Source organism: Aulonocara stuartgranti (assembly GCF_965226115.1).
Source record: "Aulonocara stuartgranti genome assembly, chromosome: 7".
Lineage (NCBI taxonomy): Eukaryota > Metazoa > Chordata > Actinopteri > Cichliformes > Cichlidae > Aulonocara > Aulonocara stuartgranti.
In genome coordinates, this window is record NC_138945.1 from 59,445,501 (window position 1) to 59,464,052 (window position 18,552).

Consider the following 18,552-nt stretch of genomic DNA (forward strand, 5'->3'; position numbering starts at 1 on the left):
TTTATTTCCTGGCTTCATCCAAATGTTTGTTTATAAACAAACACCCCCAGCCCCCCCCCACACACACACACCTCAGGGCTTATTCTGATTGACCAGCCTCACAAAACTTAAATTATTTATTAAGTAACACTTTTATTCATACAAAACAAAACAAAAACAACAGAATATATAAAGAAAAGTCACTCTCATGCCTGGGAGTTTTACTATTGCTCAAAATTGCATTAGCTGAGGAAATGGCATGTGTACAATTTAAAAAAATAAAGCGAATTCGAGTGTTTCACACAACCACGCACTCCCTTTGTCCTGTTCTGGCTTCATATACTATGCAGTAAAACAAACTTAAAAAAAAACAAACAAAAAAAACAAAAAAAACCCCAAAACAAAACAGAATGACTAAAAGTGTCCTCCCCTATACCAGCGCTAAAAGCTACAAACATAAATAATAAAAGCACATTTGTTTGGCTTTTACATTACACAGCTTCAAGAGTCCATCCAGTGTCCACTTTTCCTTTTTTTGATTCTGAATGTGAGAACAAACAAAACAAAACAAAACAAAAAACAACAACAATAACAATGACAACATCAATAACAGTAAAGAGAAATGAGAGCTTGCTGTGGAGAAAGGAGTGAAAAACATAGGGGACAAATACTCCTGTGTGTGTGTGTCTGTGTGTGTGTGTTTGGTCGCATCTCCCTCAGAGCTCCTTGAAAGCTTGCTCGCCCTTGTGGAAAAAAAATCATGTAACATGTGTTAGGTCCTCCTGTGGGGGGTGCTGTGTGCTGCTGGGTGGGTATGGGTACTGGCGGTCCATTGCAGGCAAACCGAGGGGGGTCTTTATTCTTTAAAGTCTCTCTCCTCACTGCACGAAGGAACAGCTAGGTTGGGAAAGCCAGGTCCAAGATCATGGTCACCACCGTGTACCACAGACACAACACACTCTCTCTCCTTTGTACACACACTCCTGTTGCCTCTGTGCTCACAAAAATATGCACAGTCAGCCAGACCCAGCCACCCCTGATGTTTTTGTTTTTTTTAGGTGGTTCGTTCCTCCCCGTCGGTCTCCTGCTTGGTCCTGCGCAGGTTGCTTTTCATCTTCACAAACTCGGGGGTGTTCTCCTGTTCCTCCTCAATTTTCTGTTGCTCCAGTTCAAGCTGCAGGAATAAAGACATTAAATTCACATTTACATTTACACGAAACTCAAGTTTTTCCAAAACACATACAGACAGCTTAGCAACTCAGATAAAGTTTTGAAAAAGCCATTGTACACGTTGGGATTTATGAGCGTGTAAATGACACAATGTCCATCAATCATTTACCTGCTCTAGTTTCTGTTGTCTTTTCATGAGCTCTATCTCCAAGTCACTCCTCTTCTTGTGGGCTTCTTGCTCCTCCTTCTGTTGCTTGAGAACTTGGTCCCTCTTTCTCTTTTCCAGAACCTTCTGGAGCTCAGGTTTGTTCTGAGGAGCCAGACCCCTGTGCAGAATCCATCAATGAAACAGCATGTCAGCTTCAATCAACACATGCTGATGTCACTGCAAAGCCTCATTCAGAAGGAGACTGGCATGCAAATTCATGCGTAATATATGACCTTATTCTGTTTTGACATGCAGATTAGTATTAGACTTTCGGATTAAACACGGCAATCGTGTTACAGGAAAGTTCTGATTCCCAGCAAATCGCAGATTGCTCTGCATCAAAAAGAATTGCATAAGATGATTTTTGCCAGCACAGGAAATGACTTTGAAAGAGTGGGCTGAAACCATGGGTGAGAACTTGGCTGTTTATTTCTTTCCCAGTTGCCTTTTTTTTGGTCTTTTAGTATCAAGAATGATTGCAGGGAAGCATACGGCACACACGGAAAATGTCTTAAGTCACTGCAAAACCAGTGGGACTGTTACACAACTCGGTGAAGACATCTCAGTAAAGTGAAAGCCTGAGGAGCAAAGATGCAAAATATTATGTAATCTGCTAAGCTCTTCCAAAATCATGACAAGAAAAAAAAATGCACACACACAAAACAAAAACAAAAACATGTTGTTTGGGGTTGAGGGGGTAACAGCAAGTTTGGGACGTGGGGATATTTAAGAACAGATGGATTGAAGTCATCTATAAACAGACAAAAACTAATAAAGATCAAAGGATTAAGGGCAAATAAAGTGGCACAGTAGAAGGGGGAAAAAAATACTGTGCCTGGTCAAAAATCCAATCTCCATGCCCTTTACTGATTTAATTTTTTAAAACCTTTAATGCAGATTACCCAACACTCCAACTGATTTTTCTTTCACTATGACAGCCTGAATCTACACAGGCCACAGATGGTCTTCAAAGAAAACACAGCGTCCCTTACCTGGATACATTTTAGCAACAGCACTGCCTTAATTACATGCATTATTAAATCAAGATGATTACATAACTGAGCTCACCGTGTTCCAAAAAGCAGTGGGAGTTAATTTACAACAAGGGTCTGTTTTATCAAGAGTCACTGCTTCAGTTAAATGCCCTGTTTTGCGTCAGTAAGGGTCTTAGAAAGCTCTTAGTGAGCTGAAGCAGGGCAGAAGGCCCAAGATGTGACTGGGTGGGCTGATTTTAAGTACCCTCACGCAGAAGGGGTGGACGCCAAGGTCGGCGACAGCAGTAAGACAGGCTACAGTACAAAGATGCTGACTTCATTCTTCTCTCACCGTGGGCAGTGTTTACATAATAACTGACCTATGCACACACCCCACCACCAAATGCATGCCCTCAGGCAGACTGAGAGGAATGTGTGTTCAAAATCCCACACATCACTACCTCCATCTGATCGAATGCCTGGCCAGTCATGGTGGCTGAATTTCTCAAATTCCTTTGTTTGTGTAGGAAGGTGCCATTACAGTTAAGGTAGCCAAGGCAGAGAAAGGCCCTCAGCTAGAGACAGTTTTGTAATCTCTGTTACATAACATATTTTTTTTCCTCTCCGTTACAAGCATCCATCCATGCATTCATCCAACCATCCCACTTTCATCACTGTGACTAATCCACTTTGCAGGCCAGCTTTCTATACCTCAGCACACGATAAAAGCACAATCATTAAAGTTTATTCCCCCTTAAAGCTGGTTGATGCTTGTCAAAATTCTCTGTCTAGACTATTAGAAGCAATATTTTGCAGCAGTTTGAGCCGAAAATTTTTATTTTCTATTTTTTTTAGAATTTCATTTCTCTTTGGCCCGTTTCCTCCTGATTCTTAAATGCCCTGCTTTAATCATTACACTCTGGTTTAAGACAGACCGGAGAACTGCTGCTGTGATGTAACAGCTGTCACCAGCATGCGTGTTTACAGAGCTATTTATAGTTCAGGCACAAAGCTGCTGGCACTGTATGGTGTGATAAAATACAAACATAGAGTTTGAAAGGGCAATCATGGGCCCCAGTATGTATGTGCATTTAAACATGCTAAGATATAAACGTATGCATACACTGATTGATGCTCAGAGACTTACAGACCCATAAAATCCTTTGTTTCATGTAATATCAGTAGCCACGACTGGATTTTCCTCCATGGCATATATCTCTGACTTTTACATAACCAATATTTGCCAAAGGTTTTATATATAATAGCTTCTATGAAATGTTTTATATCCCAAGCCTCACATTACACTGCTGCTGGGAACTAGATGGACCAGTGAAGTCAACCACACTGACAGCAGTGGCATACGGTAGCATCAGTGTCGTTGACATGGATACAGAAAGTGGCAAAGTTACTGGATTCACTCATCCTCCATTAGTGAAGATAAAACTAAATTATCCTGAATGTGGAACCGTTCCTTCTTATCACAAGTTTGTGTTACACCCAGAAACAAACGGGGATGTTTTATTGTCGTTCTAGAAACTATTGGACTTCAGTGGCCTCTCACTATAAAGTATTATCTATCTTGATACTAGCAGTATTAAACATAAGGAAATCTTAAATATTGCTTTATGGCTATGACTATTAAAGGCATAGGGGTGCAGCTATCTTTGTTTAACACTTAACTGCCGTTATAAAATATAATCTTGCTGTTGGTATCAACAAAAGGGAGGTAAATAATCTCTCTGAAAAAATGTTTTGGATTTACCACATGTGGTCACCAAGTGACAGCTAGGAGTGAGATTCAAGGTATTTTTCTATCTGCTGACCTCTTCTGGTTCATGAGCAACTCTCTGTGCAAGTCCTGGTGATTACGGGAGCTTTTCACTGGGTTGATCAGTTTCTTGGGCTTGATGAGCTCATCACAGTCTTCGTCCATATAGTCCGGTTCCGCCATGACACTCCTCCCTGCTGACAGCGACAAACCAGGATCACAGGGATCTAAATCAACAGGGGGGGGGGGGGGAGAGAGAGAAAAAAGAGAGACTGATTTAAACACAGTATGAGAAATCTCATACTTCTTGCAAATCAGGATATGAGCATCTGCCAGATACTCTGGCATGAGCTCAGGGTTTTTCACTGGTCTCTATAGTGATGAAGGGACTCAGCACTGGAATTACGTAAGTGTTCCACACTGAGTGAAGAGGAACATTTCATCCCCTTGATGGATGATATAAGAAACATATGCATATTAATGAAGGGACAGTAATGGGTACAGCCCTTAAAAGCCTAATATCTTTCTGACACACAGTGTCATGTAAATATTCCAGAAACTACTAAAGCACAGAATTAGCCCAGAGAATCAGCCTACAGCTGTCTGGGGGCTTGAAATAAAACCAAGTCACATCTGTGAACTCCTCCAGATGTGAACAGATGTTTGCTTTGGTCAACTTTACAGAAGGAGCAGAAACCATAAAGTAGAAATTTCTAGCAACAGTTGCGAATGGAGTGTTCATCTATTTTCATACACACAACCAGCATGTCAAAAACCCTCATTATGAACCATTATAAACTATGGTACAGAAATAGCAGGGGGTACTCAGGGTCAGCACGGTGTATATTTTTACTTATTTCTTCATTTAGCAGTGCTCTAGTTAAAGCTGTGATTTACTCCAAGTTTGATCAATATCTCTCACAAGTTGCAATGTATGCATGTAACACCATACCTTTTATAGCAGTTACTGTTATCGATCTACCTATCTGAACTCACGGCTCACGTGCTCCACTTCAAAGAATGACTAATCAGGAACTTCGGAACGATGCGCATAAAAATCCCAGGATCCAACCGCATGACAAACATACAACAAATGCACTGAGTGATACTTGTGTTTCTTTAAAACACCGACTCTGCAAGCTAAAATAAAAAGGACTCACTACTTCACTGTTGAGCTACTGTTTGAATTAAAGCAAAAGAATTACATAAATTGAAAATGAAATGATAAACTCACCCTGCAGATGAGGAAAGACGGGGTATCTGAACATTGTAGCCATCTCTGTTATTTTGATTTGGGATGTATTCTCCAAGAAAAGCTATTAAAACACGCTGTCCTCTTTCCCTCTCTGGCTCTCTTTTTTAATTGGTATCTCGTAAAGCCTCGTGCTGGAGTCGTGCTTTGTTCTGCACAGCTGTCTGCTACTGAGCTGGTTGGAGTTCAAAGTCTGTTTTACAGCTAAGCTCACACAAACCCTCCTTCCCTCGCTCGCTCGCCCCCTCTCTCTCACTCTCCCTCTCTCTCTGCCCCCTCCCTTACCTTCATTGTTCCATTCACTTTTAATACACACCTCTGGCAGTTTATGACTATGCACAATGTTTCACTTATCAAATTTCATGCTACCTTTATCTTTACTTTTTACCTTTATTAATACAATATGTATTTACGACCTCTGTTAGCTTTAAAACTGTAAAGTTATTAATTACTCGACTACTAAATGATTGTCTGAATATACCATCCAATAAAGTCGTGGTTTCCCGGTCTGACGAATGGCTCAAACTCATAATCAGGTGTTTCTTCAACTGATAAGGACTAAAGAATGCTGCTTTTGATCTTACAGCCAATCACAGTTACTTGTTCCAAAGACGCATCACACTGCATGTGCCAGACACAATGGCAAAACATGCATTCAAAAGCATTGACGCAATGAGTTACAGTCACCACTAGAGGTCGATATTTTTGCATCCCCAGGAGCTAAATGATGTCAGTTACATAACAAAGAAGCCTGGGATAAACACCTAGTGTGTGGCTGCACTGGGTGCAGAACAAAGAGAGAGAGAAATGATACAGAAACATCCTTGAAGAATATTATACGATATGCTGGTAATAGTACAGTTTTCCTGCCTGGTTGTCATGGTTGTAAACAATTCCTTCTAATCTCAGATGAGTAACCCTGTGTTTACCAACCCATGTAGCCATCACAAACCTATGCATATAACTAATTTAGAAAAGCAACATAAATAACACTGGTCACTAGTTTAGTTTACCACTACTTTCACAGACATCACTGACTCTAATATTGTGAGGAACCTGGCAGTCAAAGTGCATTTGTTTTTGGAACAGGAAATAGTGATAGTGATTGTAAATGTGAGAAGGGGAAGAACTGCGTGATGCTGTAATCAGGAGCTGCGTGAACCCGCACATGATGGGCACATCAAAGGGTGGCTTCTGTTAATGCTGAGTTGGACGGGTACAGGAACTTACAGACTGGCAGTGTTGTCACAGTGTCCGTTTAACACATCTGCTCCTGCTTCCTCTCTGCCCCCGGGGAGAGGGGAAGTAACATAAGGAGTTCAAAAGGGACCTACAACCTCAAGTTCGAGGACTGCTTAAAGTCAGCTTGATCACCGGTGGTTCTGCATGTTTATTTGCTCCTTCTGGTTTCTTTTAAAAAAAAAAAAAGCTACATGTTACAGTTGCACACCTAAAATCTAAGATGGGTACAGACAAGTTAACATGTTGTCCCTTAAGATCCCTCTGACTGCAGCTGCTTTGCCCATCGGTGGGGTTAAGAATGAAATAACATTGTCACTAACAGCCACTAAAATGTATGTAGTAGATTGCACGTGTTAATATGTGCACCTCCAACTCCACCACATCTCAAGATAACGATAATAATAATAATAACAACAACAACAACACACAGTTTTTAAAAAAAAAAAAAAAAGCACTTTCTGCTTTTTCAAGAATCCCATTAAATCCCTCTGTGTTTATTGGTTTTGGAGACACACCCTTACTACTGAGACAGGCAGGCACGCACACACACACACACACACACACACACACACACACACACACACACAGATAATGAGTCTCCATTCCCCAAGATGTCCAGGAGAGAGCGTGCAGTACTAATATGATTCAAAATATCCGAGCATCCAGCAATAAAATGAGACAGAAAAAAAAAGTTGGTGAAAACAATGGGAACTAGAGAAGAAACAGAAAACTGGGTCAGAACAGAGTCTTGGAAAGGAGAAAAGCAAACGCGGAAAAAGAAACTTCTTTCTCCCAGCTGTCCTCATGAGCTGTTCTTGTGTTGTAGGTAATCACACTTCTGGATTAAGTAACAGGGAATATCTGATTGATTAAGTGAGGAAAAATGCCAACAAAAAGATAAACAGTAGTGCACAAGGTTAAAACCACGAGGAGGCTTAAACACACACACACACACACACACACACTTACATCTTGCTGACACAAGTTCGTTCTTCTCACTGTATAAAAGCGATACTTGTTTTGCTTTTGTTGTCGTTTTATTTTATTTTTTTTTAAAAAGAGGAAGCAGTTCAATGTGTTTGCACTGTGTGAGAAAGTGTAGTCCACAGTGGCAGGCTGCATTAGAGCTGATAGAACGACTAGAGTGCCAGCATTGTGCCAAGGAATTGCATCATCATGGCCAGCTTTGCTATATGAGCTAACACGCACACAGACTTACATTCATTATATGGACTCATTTCTCAACAACATCTAAGTTGCCATGGCGATCAGCCACCACCCACAATTTAGTGACACAGCACTGTGATGCAGGACTTGTGAAGACGCTAGAACATTAAAATAATTTTAGCACTGAATTAAAGCCTTAAAAACAATGTTAATGTGGCTTAAATTGTTAGCTTTGGGAAAACAATGGGAAAAAACTGCATCATGTAAAAATGTGTTACTTACAACAAAAGCCATCAGACTCTTGAGTTGGGTTCAGAAATAGCTTCTTTCAGTTAATTTAGAGCCTGCATATTCACCCTTAGTCCTTACCTTACGCACATATGTGCATCCATTAAAAGAATAAAAACAAAACAGAGCACAGTAATGAGCATGGAAGGGGATGTTAAGCTGGCCGGGAAAACAATACTGTGGATACTCTAAGAAAAAAAAAAACACAAAAACACAAAAACAAAACAAAACAAAAAACAGACAAATGAAGGGGATTGTTAGTGATGTGAACATGATTAAGGAGCAAAGAAAAAGTAGATGACTATCAGCATGACTAACAAGATAGGGCATGCAAAGACACTGACAGCCATACTGAACGATGACATGGTTTAGCTTTTCATGAGTCACAAACGGCCCTCTTCCTGGTGCAGCTTTAGAGACAGAAAATGAAGGCAAGGAGAGCAGCTGGTGGCCTGCGTTGCCATCTGAACCCACCGTTCTCCTTCTAGGACACAGGCACAGACCATCCAGAGATCTGCACACCACAGGGTGGGGTTGGGCAATCAACTGTCATTGGTAGTGAACACATAGCTGACCACACCCACTACAGCATGTGTGAGCCAAGATCCCCCCCCTTGCAATTTCCAGTACAAAGGTACACAGGGGTTAGGCTTAAGAAAAGCACTGATCTGAGATTTAGCATCCAGTTTTGATGTAGGCTTTGGCAGCTTATGTTAAAAAAAAAAAAAAAAAAAAGGGATCTAATTTTAGGAAGAGCCAAGCCTGTGTATTGTTTGACTTTGTGTTTCTTGGTTAAATACGATAAAGAATCTGAATATTAATTGCTATTCAGGCCATATATTCATATATACTGACATATGTTGATTGTAGATTCATATGAGCTAAAGAAAAAAAACAACAACACATTAACATTTAATAAGATGCATATGATTGTGGCCATAAAAAAAAAAATTAACATTTAATCTTATACATCTTGCTTCCTTGTCCCATATAGTCTGCTTTTACTTTGGACAAATCCTCTATATTCCACTCACAGATGGGAGGTCCACCCCTCAGGGGAAATTACGTCATCAATACCCCTGAAGCAACCCCCACACCCCATTCTGTCCCTCTTACACACATAGACACACACACACACAGACTCTCTCGCCTTGCTGTGTGTCACAAGCTGTACAGATCCGGATGTGAATCTCCTAGCCTCTCTGTTAATGAAGCGGCCATTCAGCCATAAATAGGGGAGGCCCTAATTAAAACGCAGAGATAGATGGGCTTTTAACGGACAGCTGAGGGAGGATGGGGGTGGGATAGCATGGCCCTGTGTGTGAGTGTGAAGAGAAAGTGACTGAAAAAGTGAATCACAGAGTTGACGGTCTACCAGTGACCATGAGATAATTTCCCGTATGGGCTCCCTGTACAGACGTGATAATTCACAGCCTTACCACATGACAACGAATAAGTCATTGTGGCAAGCGTGCTTACTCTCCTGTACCTACAAACACATTCAAGCTGTCATCTTGAAACACATACCACATACCCACATTTATTTTTTGTGTGTTTTTTTTTGTGTATTTGCATTTGTAGGTAAAATCATTTGAGTTCAAATGACTATCTAGGTAGTGCTCATCATATTGCAAAGGAGCCAGTAAGATAAGAAGAAAAGATGGCCACTGGCATGATTTTGTCTGAGCTCAATGCAAATACCACTCTTGCCACCCGCATCAAGAGTTTCAGCTTAGACCAACGACTCTGGGTATGTCAGAAAGGGTGCCACACAATTGCTACCGAGAGAGCAGAGTGGTGAAGACACGGCAACTTTGGAGCGATTATATATTTAGCCAAGTACGACAAAGAAGAAACATACAGTGAGATTGAAAAGGGCTCCTCAAATGTATTCCGAGTTTGGGGGTTGAGATCTGTTTTGTGTTTTCTGCCTTGGGGTGGGGGTCTATAGCAGGGGAATTTAGGGGCCTCATCATGTACTGACCTCCAAAAGCACCCGGACTGCTCCCACAGTACAATGATGTCACTTGGGAGATGCAGGGGTATGGGAATTTACAATCTGGGTTTAGGGTTCATAAACCACAGATGTGCAAACATGGAGAAAACACCCACACAAGGAAAGGATAATGTGCATCATGTGACAAAGGCATGAGCTGTGCTATGCAGTATGTGTCTGTGCACGTCGGGTGCTTGAAAAACACTGGAGGCATCAAGTCAGTACCAGGCCTGTTACAATGACAACAAAAATCACCAATACGCCTCCCAGCCAAAGGGTTCAATCAGGGCATTTGAGTTACTGTTACTCTCTTTGGCAACTTGATACTTACTGTAAATACATTATTTTTGTTTGGCTTCTACTCCAGTTTACAAAATATCGATAGCTTCTTTGTATTGGTCTGATAAATCTTCCACTTGATACAACAGCTTATATGGGCTTACTGCAAACAAACTAGAGTTAGAAAGCATATTTATGCTCCATATACAATAATCTACAACAGAGCCACAAATATTTTGGTTTTATCTCAACAAAAAAATAAATAAATAAATAAGCGCCTTAGCAGATACTGTATCCTTTAAAAATTTTTAAGAGCTTTGCATGTTTAAAATTAAACCTTATTATCTTATCTTATACTGCTCTAAGGGCTTACAACTGGGCCTTGGTGCTGCTCCCTAGTTAATCCACTGTTGTAAATACAGCCTTTGGGCAGCTCCCTCTCTACACAGTTCTTTCTGGGAGCAAGAACAATGTGTCTGAAATGACCACAATAAAAGAGAATAATGGCCCCTCTCTGTGACTTAATACAGATTTAAGAGTAGCAGTCTGAAGCCCGAGCTTTTGGCTTGTAAGGATCATTTGCAAACAGGACATCGTTATCTGAAAAAAAAAAAAAAAATGGCCATGTTGAAGAAAAAAAAAAAACAAACCCCATCAACTATTGCATCAGTACACATGAGGTCGAAAATTAGGAAAGGCATAATAGGTTAATTTATTATATATATTAACAAATATATCTCTCAATATATGTCAGCTTGTCAAACCCTCTCATTATAACTACAATATTGGAAAATATTTCTTCAGAAATCAGGCTTTAATACTGACTCTAAATGAGGAACTAAACTGTTCTTTCCCACCAATGCATTTGTTTTATATCAGACAATTTCAACTATCGGAACAGAACAAAGTAGAGGAACATGCATAATTTTACTTCTCCTGTCTGGTTCTAGTTCTCAATTAAAACAAACAAACAAACAAAACTGGCATACCCAGCGCACACTTTGGCAATAACTGTATGTGCAATTGTTAATGTAGTTTTGTGGCTGTGTTGTAAGCTGCACTTGAAAATGGTTGTCTCTTGTGGCTGTAATTCTTTTATCTGTCTGTGTTATCTTCCACTCCTTTTTGTGTCTCAGCTGCAATTTGTCTTGCCTGATGATAACACAAGCTCCATCTCTTAAGAGTATCCTGATCTTTCAAATGTCTTGACATGATCAGATGAAGCAGATACTGGTAAAATATTATGTATTAGTTGTTAAGATGTTACTTAAAAATGTAATTATGCTTAGCTATGACCTTTCTCTCGTTGAACTGAAACATGCCGAGTTAGACAGTTTCTGTTAAGCACAGAACTGAAATTGTTCCATGCTGTGGCTCCTGTTGCTGCACGGTTTGAGCCCCCGGGGTGAGGCAGATTACAGGATGAATGGGATGGATTGAAAAGGCACAGACACCACTTTGAGTCACGCTGTGGGAATGTGATGAAACTGCACACTGATTATCGCCTTGGACGCACAACAGCAAATACATGTATGGACACAGAGACCTAAATATATTCAAACACTGACATATTTGAGTGAGAAACATTTGGGTGTTTTTCCTCCTTCAAAAGGTTAAAATGAAACTGCTGACAACCGCATTCAGGGCATATTTCAGGAAGGGATACAATTTGAGGTCACACCTGTTAGTCAAATACAAAAGGCTCGCCTATATGCTCACAACTGGCACTGACACATGTTCTTGTATGTATATGTACAGACCTGATGGGAACAGGTGGAGAGATGAAGATCACAACACATGCATAAGATCCAGACTTATATACCACAGGCACAGCTGAGATATACGCACATTTCATGTAGGTCCTCCTTACTGAGACATAAGAAAGATCCACACACACACTTTAAAATACATTTCCAATGTCTGTCTCAATAGTGGTGTGAAAGACATGCAGGAAAATAAAAAATATATAATTGTTTTGTCTGGCTAAGAAATAAGAAGTCTTTGTTATGGCTCTGTTGTCTGTTCCTGCTCCAGATTCAAAGCTTTGTGCTTTACTGCTGTTTTCCTCATATGGAGCAGGCACGCCCATCCTCATCGACTACTGGCGGAGCCCATCTGGGATCTCACATCTGATTGGCTGGAGGGCACACCAGGGAGTATTTGGGAGGTTCTCCTTTGTTTACATGCCAGTAAAGAAACCCCCCAAAACAACTGTTACCTTGAGCGACCAGACAATCTTTAGTTAGCCAGACAGACAGACAGGGGTGCAAGCTGACTGTGCGGGCACACGCATATAGAAACAATAAGGGTCCCAGGTATCCAAAAAAACAGGCTAAATGAGGAGCTTTGTTCTCTCTGATTCAATTAAGTGTGCTCGTCATGACAGAAAATGTACCTGTCCTAAGTAAAATGTATCTGTATAAATCTATTTATACAGGCCTGTATAAATAGATTTATACATGCATATTTTACAGACAGAAGTCTTGATCTTGTGCTTTTGCCTGATGAAACTTCCAAAATCAAGTATACGCACCTTGAAATCGCAGTCATTTTCAAGTATTAGTAGAATGGGGATCTCTTCTACTGTGGAAGTGTAGCTATGTTCCTGTTTGTGTTAAAGAAAGGACCATATATCTTGATATGGGCTTACAATGAGCTTAATCCAATACATTGAGCTCAGACTCCCAATCGCGATATAGCCGCAAGGAGGAAAGCATTTAGAGTCAGCGTGCATGCCATCCATTCTCCAATGCTATGCAAAGTGGTCAGCACAGTAATGGTGCTTTATTGTGATTGAAGCTCTGGCGTAACAGCAGGAAAATCAATGGGATTCTTTGAGAGGCAGAATCGCTGTAGGTGTGTGCACTTGTCTCTGCTTCAGGCTTTCCTTTCCATGCACCTTAATCTGTCTTTCATGAGTAAATCAGTCTTGAGCATGCTTAAACAAGTCTCTCCATGTCTGAGTTGCCACAGCCCCCCCCCCCCCCCACACAGATGTGCATGCCACACAAGTGCTATATCAAGATACTCGGCACCTGAACCGTGACACAGCCAACTGTAAAACCGCTGCAACAAAACTGCAGCCGAGTGAAAGATCCTTCGTCGATCCTGCTTTTGGATTGCATCACTTGTGTTTATGTTGCATCATAATATTTAATTCAGCCTTTACGGGCGCAAATTGTTTTTGAAAAACTGTAGAGCCAGATTAAAATGCTAAGCAGCTCTCTAAAACAGTTGTAGAAAACATATTTTAAGAAAGCAGGCTTAAGGAGTCCTTTAATGCAAACCAAACATTTTGGTATTTTATATAATGACACTGAACTAACTTTATTATTAAACCTTGAGGAGTACACTAGAATAAGTACAACTATTTTGGCTTTAAGCCTGGAAACTATTTAGCAAATGCTTAATGTCATTTAATCATTGCAGTTAGTAGATGATGGCTGATTGAATACACTGTCCTTACACTTGCTGATATTCTTTAATACCTGCTTAGGAAAGGACAAAACCAAAAGACCCAAACAAATTACTCTAGCAAACATCTTGAAAAACAAAGTATTCCTATGACATAAGCATCAAAACAGGAGCACTGTGGCACATTTGAAAAGCTTTAAATAATATTACATACGTTAAAAGTGGCACTGGACAGAGTGAGGTGGTGTTTGGTAAAAATGCTTGAAGACTTTACTAGAGATCCTCTGAAATCTTTCTTAGTTTACAGGCTAATTACAGGGTTAAATGCTTAAAAACATTTGGTACAAGGTAGTCTTCACCAACAAGGCCTGAGCTTGAGCTTTCCTGACTCAAACACCTTTATTTTCCTGAGGTCGGTTTGACTCCTTGACATGGTCTCTAACTCTGTAATGATATATCTGAGAAATGCACCAAACCACTAATGGACACTTGCTATTATAGAATGGAAACTCAGATATTTCATTCACATATTTAAATTCCTTTGAGTGCAATGATAATGAAGCAGGCAGCTTTTCAGTTATAACACCCACCACACACACGCACACATACACAGTGACGGCATCAGCTCTTACGGGAAGACAGCAAAGACAGACCTAGTAAGAGAAACAGGAGAGAGAGAGAGAGAAGAAGGAAGGAGGGGGTTCAAAGATCAGAAAACAGATGTAAATCGTTTCGCAAACTCTCCTCCAAATGACTAACACATGTGCAAAACTTTCCCCTCCCTTTAGCACAAACACCCACTACCACACTCTTAGAAGCCATTCACCTAAACGGCGACAAACTCACTCAAACCACCTGCTTTTATCGCCTCTCTTCTCACTAAAACATCAGATCGCCAGAGTTAAACTACCTCACCTTAGGTCTACTCTGCACTATTTACCAAGCTGCTAGTTTGCCTCCACCCAGCAATCACACATACATGCGCACACACAGACACTCAACCCTCTAGCTCCAGCTGGGGTTTGCCCTGTTTGCTTACTGTTGTTAAAATTTAACAGAAACATAATTCACTATCAAAAAGAAATGCCTCAAGTTTTAGACTTGCAGACCTGTTGCCACTTTAAAAATAGACACTCTCACACTCACATGACAGTTGTTCTGCCTGATGACAGCACAGGCCAGTTTGTCAGTTCTGAATGAAGCCATGTGCTTAGACCTAACCACTCCTGTCCCATTCCACTCAGAGTCTGACTCACTGATTCAGTCACCCATAAAATGTGGTCTCTTCGCATGTCATTTGTCTCTCCGATTGATCTCCTTTCAACAGTAAATACTGAAGTGCTATGTACAGGTTATGGTAGCTGATAAGAAAAATGGAACAACGAGAAAAAAACAAACAAACGTCTGGTGGTACAAACTGTAAACACAAAATACATGGTTTTGGGGTAAAGGATTATGAACTGGCTTAAAAGCAGGAGTACCATATGCAGCCTTTGCATTGGTTGCATTTTAAGCCCTCACAGGTTCACACAGATACAGAAGGGGAACTATAATAAAGGCTTTTCCCCTCTGCTGTTTCCTCAAAGTATCAAGTGCCACAAACGCTACCTGCTCTAAGAAAACCAAACTGTTGTCTGTGCGTGTGGAAACAACAACCTCAACGTGTTTGTTCCTCACTGTCCCGTCGGCTACAGTCATGCGCCGCAACAAAAGGAGACAATGAAACAAGAGTTTGTATTTCTGCAATCTCATCCTCTCTCTTCTCCGGCTTGCTCGTTTGCCCTTAGACACTTTCTAGTTTCGAAACCCCAAACCGGTCGCTTAGCTATACCCGCGCCGCTTTTTTTGTTAGTGCACTTGTGAAGCAAGCTCACGAGAAAAACAGCACGAGCTCCAGCCACGCACGCACGCGCGCGCATACACACACACCTACCTCAAAGTCGAAGCCGACGCGACTTGTCCAACTCGGGTTGTTTAATATTTAAAGTGACAAAGTGGTTTGAGCCACATCGGTGCGTCTCCGGGTCACTTCTTGGGGTTGAGGTGTGTCTCCCTGTGGAATCTGTTAGCTCCGGCTCCACATACACTCAGTCAGGACCCATAGAAAATGTAAATTTAAACGGGGTGGGAGGGATGGAGTTACGTCACACAGGGGCTCCTCCTCCTCCTCTTTCTTCATCTGCTCCGGAGAGAAGATGAGTGGGGACTCCTCGAGCTCAGGGCGGGGCGTGCACGAATTGAACGTTACCAGGTTTCTTACTGAAAACTGGGCTATAGGTGACATGTTTATCTAAAGCCAGTGGCCTTGTAAAAATTATGTAACGCGTGGAGGGACCAGGCATCAACAACTAAATCTTCATAAATCGTGTGACACACAACATGTATGTATGTAAACAGAAATTTCCCAGCCTCGTAAAAGCATAAATTGAACTGTAATTTGTTTTAGGGAAGTTCTGATATGCAATCTTTTTTATTCCTTTTGTGCATTCTCTTTATCTTTTGCAATAACTGCTTCCTGTTATTACAGCTGCTAATCACTCTGGCGATCACCCATGTGAATACATTGCTTGATAGCACACTTGTTTTTTGTTTTTAAGGACAAGTTTTCATATGTATTGACTTTCATATGAGCTAACTGAGATCTTGGACATTATCTCAATATGTAAGAACAAAAATGCTGTGTTACCACACCTGATCATCCACATAATATATCTGGTATTCTATAACAGACTTATTGTGTATTAAGCAGGCCCAATTACATGTGTAACTGTAAAAATCTGTTTGTTTCTGTACTTTAAAGTTGCAACAATTTTCACTTTGAGTGGAAAAGGGCCCAAAGCTTTTCTTAAAAACGTCCTTATGACCTTTACGACACACCGTTCTGTGGCAGAGCTTCTCTTTGATTGCAACACATCAGCCTGCTGCCTGTTATTTTTTTCTGCAGAATGAGTATGCTGAGCATTATTTGTGATAAAGAGTAATCTGCTTACTGATAAAGGGCCTGTGGATCTTCTTATCCCCCCACCCTTGTCCTTCTGTTAAATCGGCTCACTGAAACCCCTAGTTTCATGGTGATCTGTCCCTTTACATTGCCTTGCTTATTTCAGGGGGAAAACCCTATGTTTTTCTTGGCTACCTCTCATTGTGTTGGATGTCCATTTCATAAAGCTCTAAATTCTTGTACAACTACCAGACCAGGCTTACTGGAAATCACACAGACACACACACAAAAAAGCGCAAAATGGCCCAAGGGTCTGGTTTGAAATCTAAACACGTGGGAGGAGGGGGGTCCAGAGAAGCAAAACATTCCTACAAAGCTTGTCATAACCTAAGACAGAGGTGACTAAGAGTTTTCTGCTGAACAATGGCGTGAATCACGAGAAGGGTCGTCACTGGCAGAAAGGACACTCCCTCCAGAGACCACCACACTTAAAGCAGAAAGCATGCAGGAAGCAGATGTGCGTAAGTGTGTGACTGCGGTTGCATGTAAGAGAATAAAATCTCTATGAAAAATCAAAAGTCGGAGCAAGGACTGTCAAAGAGTTTTATAAGCCAACCTCAGCATGCTGTTTCAGATGTATTCCTCCTGCTTAAAGTGACAGTTTTGACATTCTGGAAAATATTCGTTGTCTTGTGCATAGAAGAGAGAAAACTCTACACATGAGACTGTGGTGGATGTTTTTGGAAACTATCATACTATGATAGGTCTAGTGTAGTTAAGACTTTGATCTTTCGATTCTAACAAACCTCTCTTAAAGGAAAAGTACAAAATTTCTCAAAATGTTCACCCATACTCACTTAAAACTTAACTTAAAACTTAACTGAGCCTTAATTTCAAGAATATAGCCAACATGAAATAATCTATGGTTTATATAAATAAAAGAACAAGCAAATTTTAACTTTGAGGTTTAGTCTTTGCCCCAAGGGAGGAAGAAAGTACTTCCTCATTGCTAAGGTGACAAACCAAACTACTTTGTCACCATCGGAAAACTAGATCAGAAAAGATATCACATCTGTCACCAGATCCGTTTTTGGTGGCTATAGATTGGTTTCAGCAAAGGTTTGGGGAAGTTTTTTTTTAACTTCCAAACCACATTGTGATAAACAGATTTAGTGTAGCAGTTACTGATGGGATAAACCCAAATAGTGGTTTGAATATGTAAAAAAAAAACCCTTTTCTATTTAATAAAGGACAGACATTTCCATCATAACCACTTTTACTGTTAACCAGAAGCTTTCTGTGATGTCAGGACTGTCGTTATCAGATGCACATTGACAGATTTGTGTGGACACATTTGAGCATATAGACACAATCCATAATGTTGCATGTGACTAGCTAATGTGGACAGTTTTGGACACTGAAGGTCAAGCTGTAGGTTTTTCCTGGAAAAGATAATCCTTACTCTTCCTCTCTCACAATTTCACACCGCTCCTATCTGAAGTATAACATCCAGGAGAGATGTTTCTGTTTATGTTCCAGGTTTTCACATGGTGCTTGTTTATCCTCGTGTCTATGTAGATTTGCAGAGATTTGCGAGGCCCCTTGTTTTTTTCTTTTTCAGGCCTCTGAGGGCCTCCACTTTAAACAGGATATAGCAGTTATCTGAAAACCATGGTGACAGAGAAGCCTTCCTGAAAGTGTGGGCAGGTCTTAAAAACCGATCTCTTTTATGTTTAATTTTTGTGCGTGTTTGTTGCTCCGTGGACCTAGTGATGAAAATGTGCAAAGAGCAAAAGAGGGTGAAGTCATACTGAATCTTGCACCAGTATAGGAAAGGAGTTGATGTAAATAATTGCGTAATTGCAGTGTACATA

The 18,552-nt window shown here is 40.7% G+C and overlaps 1 protein-coding gene across 2 annotated transcripts; it reads right to left on the reverse strand.

The window, feature by feature from the left end:
• Positions 1–103: 103 nt before the first annotated feature.
• On the reverse strand, positions 104–15,855 carry fam107b (family with sequence similarity 107 member B). Of its 2 annotated transcripts, none has more exons than XM_082542541.1 (4): positions 15,671–15,855; positions 4,155–4,326; positions 1,319–1,475; positions 104–1,153 (listed from the first exon to the last, which is right to left on the reverse strand). In XM_082542541.1, the coding sequence occupies exons 2-4, from the start codon at positions 4,280–4,282 to the stop codon at positions 1,034–1,036; spliced, it is 405 nt and encodes a 134-aa protein (XP_082398667.1). In that variant the 5' UTR covers positions 4,283–4,326; positions 15,671–15,855; the 3' UTR covers positions 104–1,033. The 2 variants fall into 2 exon arrangements, with proteins under 2 accessions (XP_082398667.1, XP_082398666.1); XM_082542540.1 differs by lacking the exon at positions 15,671–15,855 and adding an exon at positions 5,334–5,537.
• Between the last annotated feature and the right edge of the window lie 2,697 nt (positions 15,856–18,552).